The sequence below is a fragment of the Eutrigla gurnardus genome, assembly GCF_963514095.1.
Source record: "Eutrigla gurnardus genome assembly, chromosome: 24".
NCBI classification, from domain to species: Eukaryota; Metazoa; Chordata; class Actinopteri; order Perciformes; family Triglidae; genus Eutrigla; species Eutrigla gurnardus.
In genome coordinates this window covers 4,714,886-4,728,966 of record NC_139935.1, presented here as the reverse complement: position 1 = coordinate 4,728,966, position 14,081 = coordinate 4,714,886, and the positions used below count along the sequence as shown (strand labels likewise).

Below are 14,081 nucleotides of genomic sequence, written 5' to 3'. Positions count from 1 at the left end.
ATAATGTGTGTAATGAGCATCATCGCAGCAAAGGTGCTCATTCTCAGCCGCTGTTTTCTTCAGGTTTTTTTCACCTCCAACGACAGTCAATATGATGTTGATTGGCTATTGATCGGGATGCATAATTATTCAGAAATCTGCCACTGTAGCAACATTCTTTGCTGTGATTCTGCCGTCCAAAACATGGCTTTATGTTGGTCGTCATTTTGAAATGTAGTAGTTATTTAGTGTGTGTGTGTGTGTGTGTGTGTGTGTGTGTGTGTGTGTGTGTGTGTGTGTGTGTGTGTGTGTGTGTGTGTGTGTGTGTGTGTGTGTGTGAGAGAAGGAGAGTGATTTTGCAAAGTGTGTCCAGTGGAAATGTAAAATGTGTCACATTGCTCCGCGGTCAGGACTCTGTGATGAAAAATTACTCATAATTCTCCTCATCTCACACTCTGTGGGGCTGGAGGACATCCTGCAGGGTGTACGCCCACACACACACACACACACACACACACACACACACACACACACACACACACACACACATGACCAGGTCAAAGCACCAAAGCCGCTTCTGTAGCAAGTTGCAGGGCCAGAATAATGACTTCCATAATTTGTGGGGTGAGATGGAGAGAGAGAGAGAGAGAGAAAGTGAGTGAGAGAGAGAGAGTGGTAGAAAGTGAGGGGAGAGAGAGAGAGAGAGAGCACTTTCCTTTCCTTGACTGTAGGAGGCCTATTGTCGCTTGCACGGCAGGAGCTTTTAGTCCTCAGCTCCAACTTATCGGCTGTCCAACCATGTGGGGCGGGTGGCTGAGCGGGCGCAGAGAGGGGGGAGGGCAGTTGATACAGTAAAATGCCCTGGCTGTGGCAGAGGCTTTTTTTTTTTTTTTTGAGGGAGGGGGGGCTTTGTGTGCACCGAGAGGTCAAAGCTACAGTCGATCGGCCTCCCTCCCTCTTCCTCCCTTTCTTTTCATCGTTTCTTTTTCTCTCTCTCTCTCCCATTGATGCAATTGATTTATTTTTCGGTTCTCTAGCTGTCAGTTTTCTAAAAACAGTTTTATTAGATTTTAACATAATGATGCATCATGCAGCCCCTTCCTCACTCCCGTCCCCTTCAGCAGAATAAACAGAAAAAAAACTAAATAGTTGACACAAGTGAACCTTTCAGGGAAAATCTAATCTTCTGTAGTTTGATGTAATATAATATGATCCATCTACTGTATTAGCATTAGTGCAGTGAATGTAAAATCTCACATTGTGGAGGGCTGTTGTGGCTCATATTGAGCAGGTGTGAACTAGCGGTACTCCGTTAAACTTGACCTTTCACCCTGCTGTGGTTTTGCAGGACGTAGCAGTGCATGCTACGCCTCACTCTCTGTAACTTGATTTTGTGAGGTTTCTATGGCGGCGATTTTGTTTGCATGGTTGTCTGTGAAGAAGTCATTGTAGAAGGAAGGTCTTTAGATGTTTTCTCACGGGGTTATATTTTCAGCCCCACTGTGTAGCTTCGCCGTTTCACCTTCACGTCGACCAGTTTTGTTCTGCTTCTCCTGCGTTGTTTAGTCTTCCTGCACATTGAGAAATTAGTTGGCAGTCGTTCACAACAGTATGTGGTTTGAAAATGTAATCTCAATATTTATAAAAGAAAGTATGAAAGTTCAGCAGTGCACGTTAAAGCCAGCAGCTTTATATATATATATTTCTATTGTTAATTAATGTAATGCAAAATAGGTTAGGACATACACATTAATAAACATTACGTGCATGTGTGTGTGTGCATGTGTGTGTGCGGGCCTGATTAGATGATTATTTCTAGACGAGATAAGTGGGTGAAATAGAGACTCTGTTGACTGTTGTTCAGGTAATCAACACACACACAAAGTCGTGGCACGCCATGCCAGATTGCGTTACCTGTCCCTTTTCATAGACGCATAATGAGATCATGGAAACCCTAAACGGATGGAGAGAGGAGGGGGGGGGGGACTATTAGGAAGTTTTAGAGAACATTTATCTATGATTAAAAAAAGAGAAACAATCACAACTTCATTAATTAATATCTTCACTATTTCTGTTCCGACGTTGGTGGATATGCATCGTCGGATAGAGAGAAAGCGAGCGATGGAGGTGAACAGAGAGGGAAATCAGGAAGCCCGTCAGCTTGGTTCACTGTGTCAATTTGTCCAAACAGAGGAGGCTTAGGTTGCAGTGGCGGACCAGGTAACAGGAGATCCAGCGGGCCACACCTATATGCAACAGGTATTAGCCGTATCCTCCCGCTTCACATGCAACACACTTGCAAGCGCGTAGCTGTTGTGTGTTCATTTTAAACTCATTCAGATCCATAAGGTTTGTTTTCCTCATCGGTGTACATTTGCACGACTATTGATGAACCATGACAGACTTCCATCTTGACTTATAATAATGTCTCATTTTGATGGTAAATGAGGATGTAGTGATGGGAAAGTACTCGGTTGTGTTAAGATGTGGTAAAGATTGTGGCCATGGCAACCAACATCCACCCAGATATACTCCTCTGCATGGTTTTATGACACTGCAGAGATGCTCCACAGTCAATTTATAGGTGAGCAATGCTAAATCGGTGGAGTACTTTTTAACGTCACAGCGCCGCCCACGGCGTTTCCACTGACAGCTGATCTCCAGGAAAGTGCAGAGACGTCACACCAAAAATAAACGGCGGATCTTGAAGATTAGCACGTTTCATCTGCCTGCGTGTCTCTGATCTCCGGCGTCGTGCGGACCAGGATGTCAAACCTGCCAGACTTCTTCTGTGATGAGGTTTTTTTAAACATCACAGCAGAGACAAGGTGGCTTCCTGGTCACATTTCTCCAGCTTCCACGCTTCGTTATGCAGCTTATTCTCACCATATTGCCCTCGGTTAACATGCTGATGCAACAGTCGGCAAGCTCACTCACGTTACTCCCCTACTCTTCCTTCTTCTTCCTCCATTCCCTCCTTCTTTTTCCTCCCCTTTCTTCTCCCATATCCCCTTCCTCCGTCTCTTCTCTCTACCACACTGTTCATTATTACTTTACTTTCTTTGTTGCTTTCTTTCCTCCCTTTTTTTCTGTTATTCACGCTGTACAAAGCTGCTGTGAAACAGTTACTCACCAGCCAGCCAGTCACTGTGCCTTGTGCATGAAGTGGTTCACTGCAGACACATTTGGCATTGACACCGCAACCTGTCTTCCCTTCATGACTAATTATGTGTTTCTAATCTAACTGTATTTTCAACCACTGTACACTTATATTACATCTTACACCAGACCAGAGTACTGTATTTTTTAAATTGCAGTATTTAATAAAATAAATGGAAATACAGTTTAATTTCATTTACTTTAAATATTTAAAGTACATAACTTTAATTAATTATTAATTATTGTTGGTCCAAAATGATAATTATTATTATTAATGAGTAAAACATGAATGTTTCATCAAAAATGGCTAAAATGTGAACTTTTTCATGCTGAGGAGCATTGGAAAAAAAACTACGCTTAATGGATTTACGGTAGATGAGAATTACAGTAGCCAATGGCTATTTTCCCATAATCCTTTGCTGTTTACAGTAACATTGTGCATACACCAGAATTTTACTGCACATATCATAGCAAAATACTGTTTAGATGACAAAAATCAGTGACAGTGCAGTACTCTTTCTTTTTACTGTTTCTTTTTCAACACTCCTTTCCTCTTTCTTGCTTCCTTCCATCATTGCTTGCAGTCTTTCTATTGTTTCTTTTTCATCGGCCTTTCCTTCCTTCCTTCTTTCCTTCCCTCCTTCCTCTTTCTTGCTTTCTTCCTTTTAATTCTCCCTCTCTCTCTCTCTCTCTCTCTCTCTCTCTCTCTCTCTCTCTCTCTCCGTACTTTTTCTTTCTGTTATGGAATGTGTGATGAGCCTCCAGCTAATCCCATCCCTAAAGCACCTTAGCAACGCTCGCTAAGGGAATTTGGAGGGAGCTACAAAAAAAAAAAAATCACACGCACACACACACACATATATAAATAAATATATATGTATACGTGCACAAAGCCCAGCGAACAGCCCCCTATTGGCAGCAAGTGGATTCAGGGATGCACTAATACATCTTCAAATGTGCTTTTTAAAGCGTTTGGAAAGGCTCTGTCGTCGGGCGATAACTCCCCACCGGTTAAAGGATGGATGCTCCCGTTGTGTTTCAGCGCCGCTTTACCCTCCCTCTGGTTTTTTCTCATCCTTCCACATCCCTTGCCATCGCCCCCCCTCACTCCTCTCCACCAACCAAGTTGTCTACTTTAAGAAAACAAGTAAAAGTTTGTGTCCAAACAACGGCTGCATTGTGTAAAGTTTCCTCCTGAGGTTGTTTGACACGAGCGCCAAGCCGGTTTCATCTGCTGCTTCTGTTCGGCGGCTCAGAGAGTGTTTTCCTTATTAGATGTACGCCGGCATTTAAATAGTGGCTTCGTCAAGGGCAGTGTGTGTGCAATGTGAAAGCATTGCCTTGCAAGGTTCCTCCACTGTTGTCGTGGCGTGTTCATAGTCTGCTGCTGACCGTTCCTCTGGCCTTGAGTTACTCCAAAGAAACGCCGACAACAGATATGACGGCAGTTCTTTTCAGACTGCATGGCGCGTCTGTAAAGGTAGACGCGTAGGTGTTCCCCATGTACATCATGGCCGTTGACGAATGTGCGTCAGTCAGACCCTCATGGCTAAACTATAATTTGACTGTCAACTGGGATTGAAAGAGAAATTATGTATTTAAGTGAGTAATTCATCTTTTAGAATTTAATTGATTGTTAAATGAATAAATGGCATTAAACTAGTAAAAATGTGTATGGAAGAGGATTGGGAACACATATAGGGACGCAGGGAAGTCTTTCATTCCTTGTCTTTACCTGCCTTTTTTGTTCAGTGCCCCGGGGCACAGGAGCATATCCCAGCATGCACCGCACAGCAACCAGTTAATACCTTTACGATTATGTTTTTACCTTCTGAATTTAGTGTTCAACTTCAGCAAAGAAACCAGGTTAAAAATGGCCAAATAAAATGTTGCTCTTCGCAATAAACAGATTAAGCTATATAGGTGATACATACGATTAGTGTGTGTGTGTGTGTGTGTGTGTGTGTGTGTGTGTGTGTGTGTGTGTGTGTGTGTGTGTGTGTGTGTGTGTTTGCACTCATATTCTGAGGCTATAATGAGAATCTGTAAATACCCTCAGACTGAATCCCTCTCCATGTTTAATCTGAGTCCACAACTACTGGCTGCCAACAGATCATCCTCCTGTACTCACACACACACACACACACACACACACACACACATGCAGACGTGTATAATCATTGTTCAATATGCAACATCTGCAAATGATACAGAAACAGGAAATCTATAGATAAAACCATATATTCCGACAGATCATTCTCGCGCGCACACGCACACACACACACACACACACACACACACTAGACAGCCTATGGAAGTGGATCAGGGAGGTGGGTGTGTGTAGGAATCTTCAGCCAGGCTATCGCTAACAAGCATGCCCCTCTCTCTCCTTTATACAGCAAATCCTTCTACTCCACGGCAGAGATTAGCATATTGTTTTACCCAAAAATGCATACACACACACACACACACACACACACACGCTCCAGATATGAACATCCAAAGCTGCATGGCCCAATTGAAAATCTGGAATCGGTGTCGGTCATTGGTGGGAAATATTTCCTCTTTTAAATTTATGAATTTAAACTTAATAGAAAAAATGTCTGAGTGAGAAAAAGACCTGCGTTCGTTCTTCTCCGTTTCTTCTTGAGTTTCACACAAAATGCTTTCATCAAATCATCTAACGCTTATTTTTTTAATAAGTCGATTCATGTCTAATTTATTGATTCTTCTGAGAATATTTAAAATTCCTGATTAATATAACAATTGATTTACACAAATTAAATGAACTTAACTTAACTAACGTTCCCTGAAAGAGAGAATTAATATTTGTCACTTCATTGAAACGTTTTACAGACTGTGATGTTTCATATGACAGTAAACAGCAGATACATAACAACAATAGATGACGCAGGGTGGGACGTTACGTTAGCGTAACAGCAGCACTGCAGAAATGACTTTTAACATTTAGAAAATCTATTAGAACACTTGATCATGATCATAACATGCAGCACATTGTTGGGCCTCTGTCTCAAATACTTTCCTGGTAGTTATTTTTAGCTGAAGTGTGTTCTCTGGGGCAACGTGTGCTTTGAGTGGGCGCAGCCGCACAAACGCTGATGCACCTTGTGTAGCACGTTTCTAATAATGATTACAAAGTGCTCACAAACTGCACCTATAGTGCACCCACACACCGTGACAGGGAAATGGTTGCAGCTTTGAAACACCTGGTTAACGTTGTGAATGCAAGCAAAGGTGAGATTTAGGGAAAGATCAGCATTGAGGTCAAAATACGTCTTGTTTGCTTCTTGCGTACGGAAGTTACGTACTTCTTCTTGGTGAAAGTCCTGTGTTTGTTTGACTCCACCCATCACTCTCTATACGACATCACCTGACCTTCTCCTTTTCCTCCATCTTAATTACAGCGCCCGTGAAAGATCAGCCCCTAACTTTGTCTTCTTGTGTTCGCATCCACCATGTGACAATTCCCAATCTTTAAATTTGAATTTTAAAAGAGCTTTTTTCTTCACCATTACTGATGAGTGGCACTAATTGAACAGTGTTTTTGGTGAGAGCCTGGAGGGACGTGAACCAAATTCACCTGCAATCTGCAAATGACATGGAGAAAGCAGAGCGTTGGCCTCTGGCCTGGGAGCAGACCTTTTAACTCCCGTCATCGCCAGAGCTACAGTTGTAATCACGTTAGTGTTTCTTCTTCTCCTCCATTATTTCCTCTTCCTGCTCCCCCTTTTTACTTGCCTTTCTTTCTTCTCCAAAGTGCCTTTACCCTCCAGAAAAAGTACCACGCCGTTGAATGTAATTGGCCTCACTTTTGTTCCTGCTGCTGACGTTATGACCTGAAGCTGACCGTTGCCATTTTCTTTGGAAGTTGACATTGAAATTATGTAAATAGTGTTCTTCCTGTCACGGTCTTTAGCCCAGCAGGGGATGTTAAAGCTCTGACGTGCTGGTTGTGTTCAGAAGTTCCTCATTTGTTTGAAAATCCTGAACATTTTAAAAATGTACGGCTAAATGAAAATGAGAATTTGTGAAACATAATTTAAAGGTAGAAGTGAATGATTCTGTGAGGATCAGAAAATTGTAGACTTATTACCTTCTGGGCTATTAAAACCTGTTAATTTTGTTACCTGGATAGACATTTAATGTATGTTGTCCACCAATAATCATTTTTTATGATGTGTGATAAATATAAATTTCCAGTGAAAACAAACTGACTTGTTATGATATACGTATTGATAATGCAATACAAGTGTTTCAGAAAAAAATGTGACCTTCAGGGTTTTTTCAGACTTGACAAATAGGTGGAGGTCCACTAAAATGTGGAGGTGGAGATAATTAGAACTGCGTTATATATTGTCTGGTAGTTTAATCTGTATAATAATCCCTCATATTTAAGAAGCTGATTGACAGTGTATGTTAAATATTTATCTCCAAAATAACTAGTAACTAGAGCTGTGAAATAAATGTTTTGAATGTAAAAAGTATCAAGTCGTAGCAAATGAATGTAATCAGGTACAAGTACCTCACAATTGTACAGTACTTAAGTACATGTATTTAGTTATTTTCCACCAGTAGGAAACCTACAGTAAAGGGATTATTACACCTAAATATTCCAGTTAATGCTCCCCTGATCAGTGTGGTTTCAGTCAGCGACGCTTCAGAAAACAAAGCTTTAATCTCTGGACGCGATTACCAATTATCACAAAACCCGAAGCATAGAAAATACAGGCAGAGGAAGCTTCCTGGTGAAATCCCTCATGTGCAGGAAAATGCTGCAGATGAGCAAAACTTAAAGGGGAAAATCTGCATTCAACACGCAGCCAGTAAAGAAGAAAAAAAGAACATAATCTGAAGTGAAATGCCTTGAAATAAAACACAAACTGTCTCCTCGTGGCTCCCAGTGGCCCTGTTATGTTGCACATGAGGCGCCCTTGCTGCTGATGGGCGGGGCTCCCCAGCGCCCATCTGAGCAGACGGTGTGTGATGATTATAGGCCCCCGGGGAGATCCAGGGGGTACTCCCTAATTGATTGTCATGAAAGGCCCTAATTGAATTGAGCAGCATGGTGGAACGACACACCATGCTGTCCGTTTGATGCCCAACGTAAAAAAAAAAAAAACAACCTCAAGTCTTCATTGAGATTTATGTGGTAAAAGTTTTTACATCAGCTGCAGCTAATGCAGAACCAAGTAATCGTACTAAAGTAAACATCGTCAGGTTACCGCTTAGACGTCGTTAAGTGCTCCATAATGATACTGATACACAACCTCACAACAAAATGTATTTTAGTCCTGTTGTTTGTAGAATTGCTCTCACTTTTGCAAATATATTACAATGCTAAAAAAAAAACATAAAATAAGACGATCCAAGTCAGATTTTCTTACACTTAATTTGATTCTAATCGATTTAAATGTGTCCTTTATTAAGTTATCAGTGTTCCTCAATGACTTTGTAAGCGTTCTAGTATTTATTGATTTATTTTTGTAGCTTTCAAAGTTCTTGAAATGGAGACAGACAGACACAAACTCTTTTTAAATGTTTTTTTAATTTGAACAGTGACTGATAAAGAGAGGGGGGGGGGCGAGAGCAATGACTTTTCAGACAGCAGCAGCAGCAGAGTGATGGAGAGAGTCGGGCTCCCTCAGCACCAATAGGTCTGCTTTTGGAGAGGAAAGGGGGAGGGAAGGGGGGAGGAGGGGGCCCTCGGATTAAGAGGCTGAAAAATGGTTAAAACGTGTCAACGTGTAATTGCACGATAAGGCCCCCTCGCGAGGAATCCGTTGGCCCCGTTGCTATTTGCTATGGCGTCCCGGCTAATCTCCTCGCGCCACATTCGGTCTTGTGCAATCGGTCCCCCGTAATCTCCCATGACAGAACCGGGTCCAACGTCGGAGGTGAGGGTTTTTATTGGAGGAGAGGGAGGGAAATATGCGAGGGCGTGATAAACTGATGCCGATTAGCCACGTTTAGGACACCGGGAGCACGCGGGATGGGGGGGGGGGGCACGCAGGGTTATGTGAAGTGGGAAGTGCCAGAGCAGCCTGGCCAAGCATGTGCCAAGCAGCACCGAGACAGGATGAGAGTCCAGCATCAGTGCTGGGCCTCCGTGAGAGCATCCTGGACCACTTCTCACCTCAAACTCCTCAATCTAATGCCGTTAATAGATTTAACATTCAGTATATTTGGAGGAAACTCTCTTGACATACCTTGAGGATTAGAGAATTGATGCTCCACATGCTTTTGTTTTTTTTGTGTTTTTTTTGTGGCAAAATCCGTCTTTTATCTCCCATCTTCGTTTCATCATCACTCATGACAAAGTCCACTAGAGTAGAGGAAGTAATTAATTTTATCTCGTAATGAGTTATCGAATGGTCAAATAACTTTCATCTCCTACTCATATTATTTTTTTCTTTACTCCCTGTTTGTCTTTGACTCTGTAGTGTCAGTTCATGACGACTGAACAAGAAATCCTCAGTTTTGTAGAAGTATGGATCACTATAAATGTCGAATGGATCTGGGGAATACCGACAACCGCTTTAGTTGCTCTTTAAATGATCGCTGTTACTTTGGATGTGTGTTTATGTGTAGTGAAAACAAGAATTCACATCTTTTAGTCATCAGTCTGTGGTGCAAATAAAAATGTGTCAGAAAAATACATTCTTCCTTGTAATCCTCCTATTTATTCAGGTTTGGTGGCTTTTATTTAAATGTATAGTTTTATGTATTAAGGTAGTAAACTGATAAAACATTTACTTTCTGGAGATACTTTTAAGAGCTGAGACAATCCCAAAAAAATGTGAATCAATCTGAATGCTCGTAAAATAAATCGCATCCTTCAGGACTAATTAATACCGTCGGTTCAAACCGCTGGCGTCCGTGGTAACAGCTTTACTTTTGTGATCTGCATCCACGTTGCCCTCTTGTTTTTAAGTCCAGACCCGAGTGGGAATTAGCCTGATAAAACCAGGGGTGTTGTTTGCCGGGCTTTTTGTCGGGGGTGACCCCCGGGCTGCCCCCGGCTTACACCGGGACTAATCCCCATTCTCCTCCAACACAAAAACCTCCTCTCCTCGCCTTCTCCCTCCTCCTCCTCCTCTCTGCCCTCCGCTCATTCATTCCTCCCTCTCTCCCCCATCCCACCCTTCAGGCCTCCAGTGATTCAGCCACCAGATTTAAAGAAGGAAATCATTTAGCAATCAGGAGAATTTGATGCTGTGAGGGACGGCAGGTGGAGGCGGGGCTGAAGTGGGCCCAATTAAGATTCTGGCGTTTTTTTTAACCAGCAGATACTATTAGTTGTTGGATTTCCTTTTGCTTGAGATCTGGATGACTGAGGTCCTGACCCTGGGGCAGGTTTTGCTTGGCCTAGATTATAGGAACAGATAGAAGAAGTGGGTGGAAAGATTTCAGACAAAACGCATGTTCAAGTTGAAGAATAACTGACAGAATTTGTGCAAAAAAAGCAGCGAGGCCTTCTTGTCCTCTGGAGAATTTTAGATGCAGGTGATTAATCAAGAGTAGAGTAAGGCTGGATTTAACTGTAACCTTTTTAACAAAATCTCCTGCTTTTTCACAACTTGCAAGAATGCAAGAAACCCATAAATAAAAAGGATTATATCCCTACTTTTTGTTTGTTCTGGTATCAATAAATTATAAAAATGAAATGTGCTTAAAATGTGGCCAAATGGAAAGTGGAAATTAGGACAATATAAGGCTTATATCAATTCCAAACACGCGTTCTGTCTTTTTTTTGTAGGTGTCAAATATGAGTCTTAGATCAAATATCAGCATAAAATACTATTTTAAACATAATTTGACAATTAGATATGAAAGCGTAGGACAGAAACTCAGATGTAAATAACAAAATACAAACAAACACATAATTTCTGAAAAAATGCAGGCCTATTTTTCTGTTGTATATTCTCACAGGTCTCCTATTATTTATATTGATGCAATTCAGATTCAGGATTTCTCACAGCTGAAACGAACTAGAAAGCTGAACTGATTTTTCCATTTTCCAAAAAAAAGCATATCAATTATTGTGTCAATTGTTTGTTTTAATTCTAATAATGATCATGAATGATTTTTTCGACGTCATCGCGAGGAAATATTGTATTGTTTTTGTTTACATTTAAATTTTCACCAGTTTTTTCACCGTTTGCCGGGACGTCATTAAAACCCTCGTTTATATGCAACAATAAGCTTTTCAGCGATTTAATTTAAATGTATATATTTCGAGAGTGAATAAATGTGACTAAACGTTAAATTAATGGAGGTACCGTCTGAGATCCCCTGCAAATAAATAAATAAATACTCCTCCAACAAATGAAATGTGTTAAATTCAGCGCGAAAATCGTTTCGTCTTCACACCCCGAAAATGAGGCTCGGCATTTTCCAAATTATGCACAAAAGTGTTTCCAGTAGGCCTATTTATTCACAATTTACAAGATTTTACAACAACAGAAACAAATTCAAATTACACCGACTGACTCACATGTTTACAAGCATTGAAATCATTTTTAAATTGCAGCCTAGAAACTTTTCTTCTTTTTTATTTATTTAAAACACATCGTCCACACCGCCCTCCATTGATTATACGGGTCCCTGTTTAAACATGTTTTCAGGGTCCCTCAAACACACAGCTGGTGCCTTTAATTCCACAGAAAAGTCGGGGGGGAAATAAAAATAACCTTCAAAATGCACCAGCCTTCACGGATTATAATTTAAATCGTGTCAAAACTTGGCATGCTCTGTTCCAGAGAGCGAAAGTAAAATCGGATGCGCTTTCCTTTAGCTCGGACAGACAAGAATCCATCACTGAAAGAAAAATAGAAATAATAACAATAAAAAAGTTTGTTCAAAGTGATTGCATTTTGATGGCTATAACCGCCTATAATTTACAATTCATCAGCAGCCTGCGCCCACATCTAGTTCTTAAATATTTGGTTGTGGTTTGTAGTGCTTCTAGTACATGTAGATTTAAATGTGAGTCAGGGGGACCGTCCCGTTTACCGGAGTGGAGCCGTTGCTCTGGTAGTGCTGCGGGTGGAGCACGTGCAGTCTGCTGTGAACGGAGGCGTCTCCCGCCGCCTCGCCGGTCGGCAGATACATGCTGATCATGTCCCGCAGGTCCCCCGTGGGGCACGGCGGTGGCGCGCGCGCCGAGGAAACCGGGGGGCTCACGCTCGGCTCCGATTTCACAAGGCACCCCAAGGTCCCTCCGATGGCCCCGGACACCGGGGACACGCCGGAGCTTTGGTGCTGGTGAGTGTAGCCGGTGATGCCGCCGTAGCCCGGCGGAGAGGCGCTCATGTAGCTCTGAGAGTTTGAGATGGGGCTGTAAGATAAGGCGCTCATGTCGTACCTGTGCACGGGCTGCGGGTTGTGCGGGTGGTGGTGCGGGTGATGGTGCGGGTGGTGCGGGTGAGCCCCGGTGCCCGGGTGCTGCGTGTACGCCAGCTGCGCCTCCTGCATCATGGCGTGAGCCGCAGCCGCCGCGGCCGCCACCTGGCCCGAGTAGGTGCCGTTGGCCCAGCCGTTGACGTGCGCGGCGTAGCCAGCGTTGGCCCCCGCGTGGAGCCCTCCGGGGCTCTCCAGTCGCTGCCCGCCGCCCATCCCGACACCCATGGGTGAGCCCAGGAGCCCGCCGGCCAGCGAGTACTTGTCCTTCTTGAGCAGCGTCTTGGTCTTCCTCCGCGGCCGGTACTTGTAGTCCGGGTGCTCCTTCATGTGCATGGCCCGGAGCCGCTTGGCCTCGTCGATGAACGGTCTCTTCTCCGCCTCGGTCATCACCTTCCACTCGGCGCCCAGCCGCTTGCTGATCTCGGAGTTGTGCATCTTGGGGTTCTCCTGTGCCATTTTCCTCCGCTGGCCCCGGGACCAGACCATGAAGGCGTTCATGGGTCTCTTGATTCTGTCCTGGGGGACTTTGCCGCCGGGCCCCCCTCCTCCCGCGTGTCCCCCCGGGTTGGACGGGTTGGTCTGGGGCACCACGGGGGAATGTAAGTCCGTTTCCATCATGATGCTGTACATTCACCTGGTCTTGGTAGGACGACGCTTCTCCGTCAAACACGCGCACACATTCAGGCTGCTAAAGCTCCGAGTGGCGAAGAGTGATGGGGAGCGTCGGGAGGACCGGAGGGAGCTGCGCTCTCGGGAGGAAATCCACTCAGAGGGAAACTTGCTCCGCACTTCCCCCGCGTCGCCTCGTCCCTGTCATCCGCAAAGCGCCGAGCAGAATAGAAACCGGCTGTTTGAGCTTACTTTGGTTGGAGCCGTGCTGGGAAAAGTTACCGGAGCGTGCCCGGGCCGCGCGCTTTGACAGCAGCTAAATGAGCGAGAGACGGCCAATGGAGAGGCTCGAGTGGAGACGTGATTTGCATGCAGGGGCTCGAGGTTCTGGTGACGTCGGAGCGCGAGACCTAAAATTACTCCCTCTGTCATCTGTTTTGTGTGTGTAGCTGGTGTGTCGCTCACACACACACACACACACACGCGGAAACAGTTTGATTCCCATCATTTTGCGCGTGCCCTCTGATTCCTGCACGTTATTTTTTTCACATCACATTGTGAAATATTGAAGAGGGGGGGAAATTATGCACGTTGCAAACAAACCTGATAACGATCACAACTAAAGAAGCGACAGAAAACGGGGTAAAACCAATCCAATTTAGCTGAACATGTAAATAAAGTTAATGTGGCGGCCATTTAAAATGGCAGAATGATTCATCACAGAATTAATAATCCTTTCATAAGCACAAAAGTAGCACAGTGGGTGAAGCATAGTGTGATTTAAAAAATTAATCACAATGAATAGTGTACTTTTAGGGCTGATTTGGAGCGTAGTAATTCAAAACACTGAAGTAGCCTCTTAAGCTTATTAGAGGTCTTACTGAATGAGAAATAGGCTCTGTGATGTAGAA

At 43.6% G+C, this 14,081-nt stretch overlaps 1 protein-coding gene across 1 annotated transcript; it reads right to left on the bottom strand.

The window, feature by feature from the left end:
* Positions 1-11,631: 11,631 nt before the first annotated feature.
* Positions 11,632-13,347, bottom strand: sox1b (SRY-box transcription factor 1b). The gene is made up of 2 exons (XM_084004603.1): positions 12,172-13,347; positions 11,632-11,976 (listed from the first exon to the last, which is right to left on the bottom strand). Exons 1-2 carry the CDS (start codon positions 13,189-13,191, stop codon positions 11,974-11,976), a joined length of 1,023 nt encoding a protein of 340 aa, XP_083860729.1. The 5' UTR covers positions 13,192-13,347; the 3' UTR covers positions 11,632-11,973.
* Positions 13,348-14,081: the final 734 nt, after the last annotated feature.

Excerpts from the sequence above, each read along its gene's own strand:
- sox1b (XM_084004603.1), bottom strand. The coding sequence starts at position 13,191 with ATGTACAGCATCATGATGGAAACGGACTTACATTCCCCCGTGGTGCCC.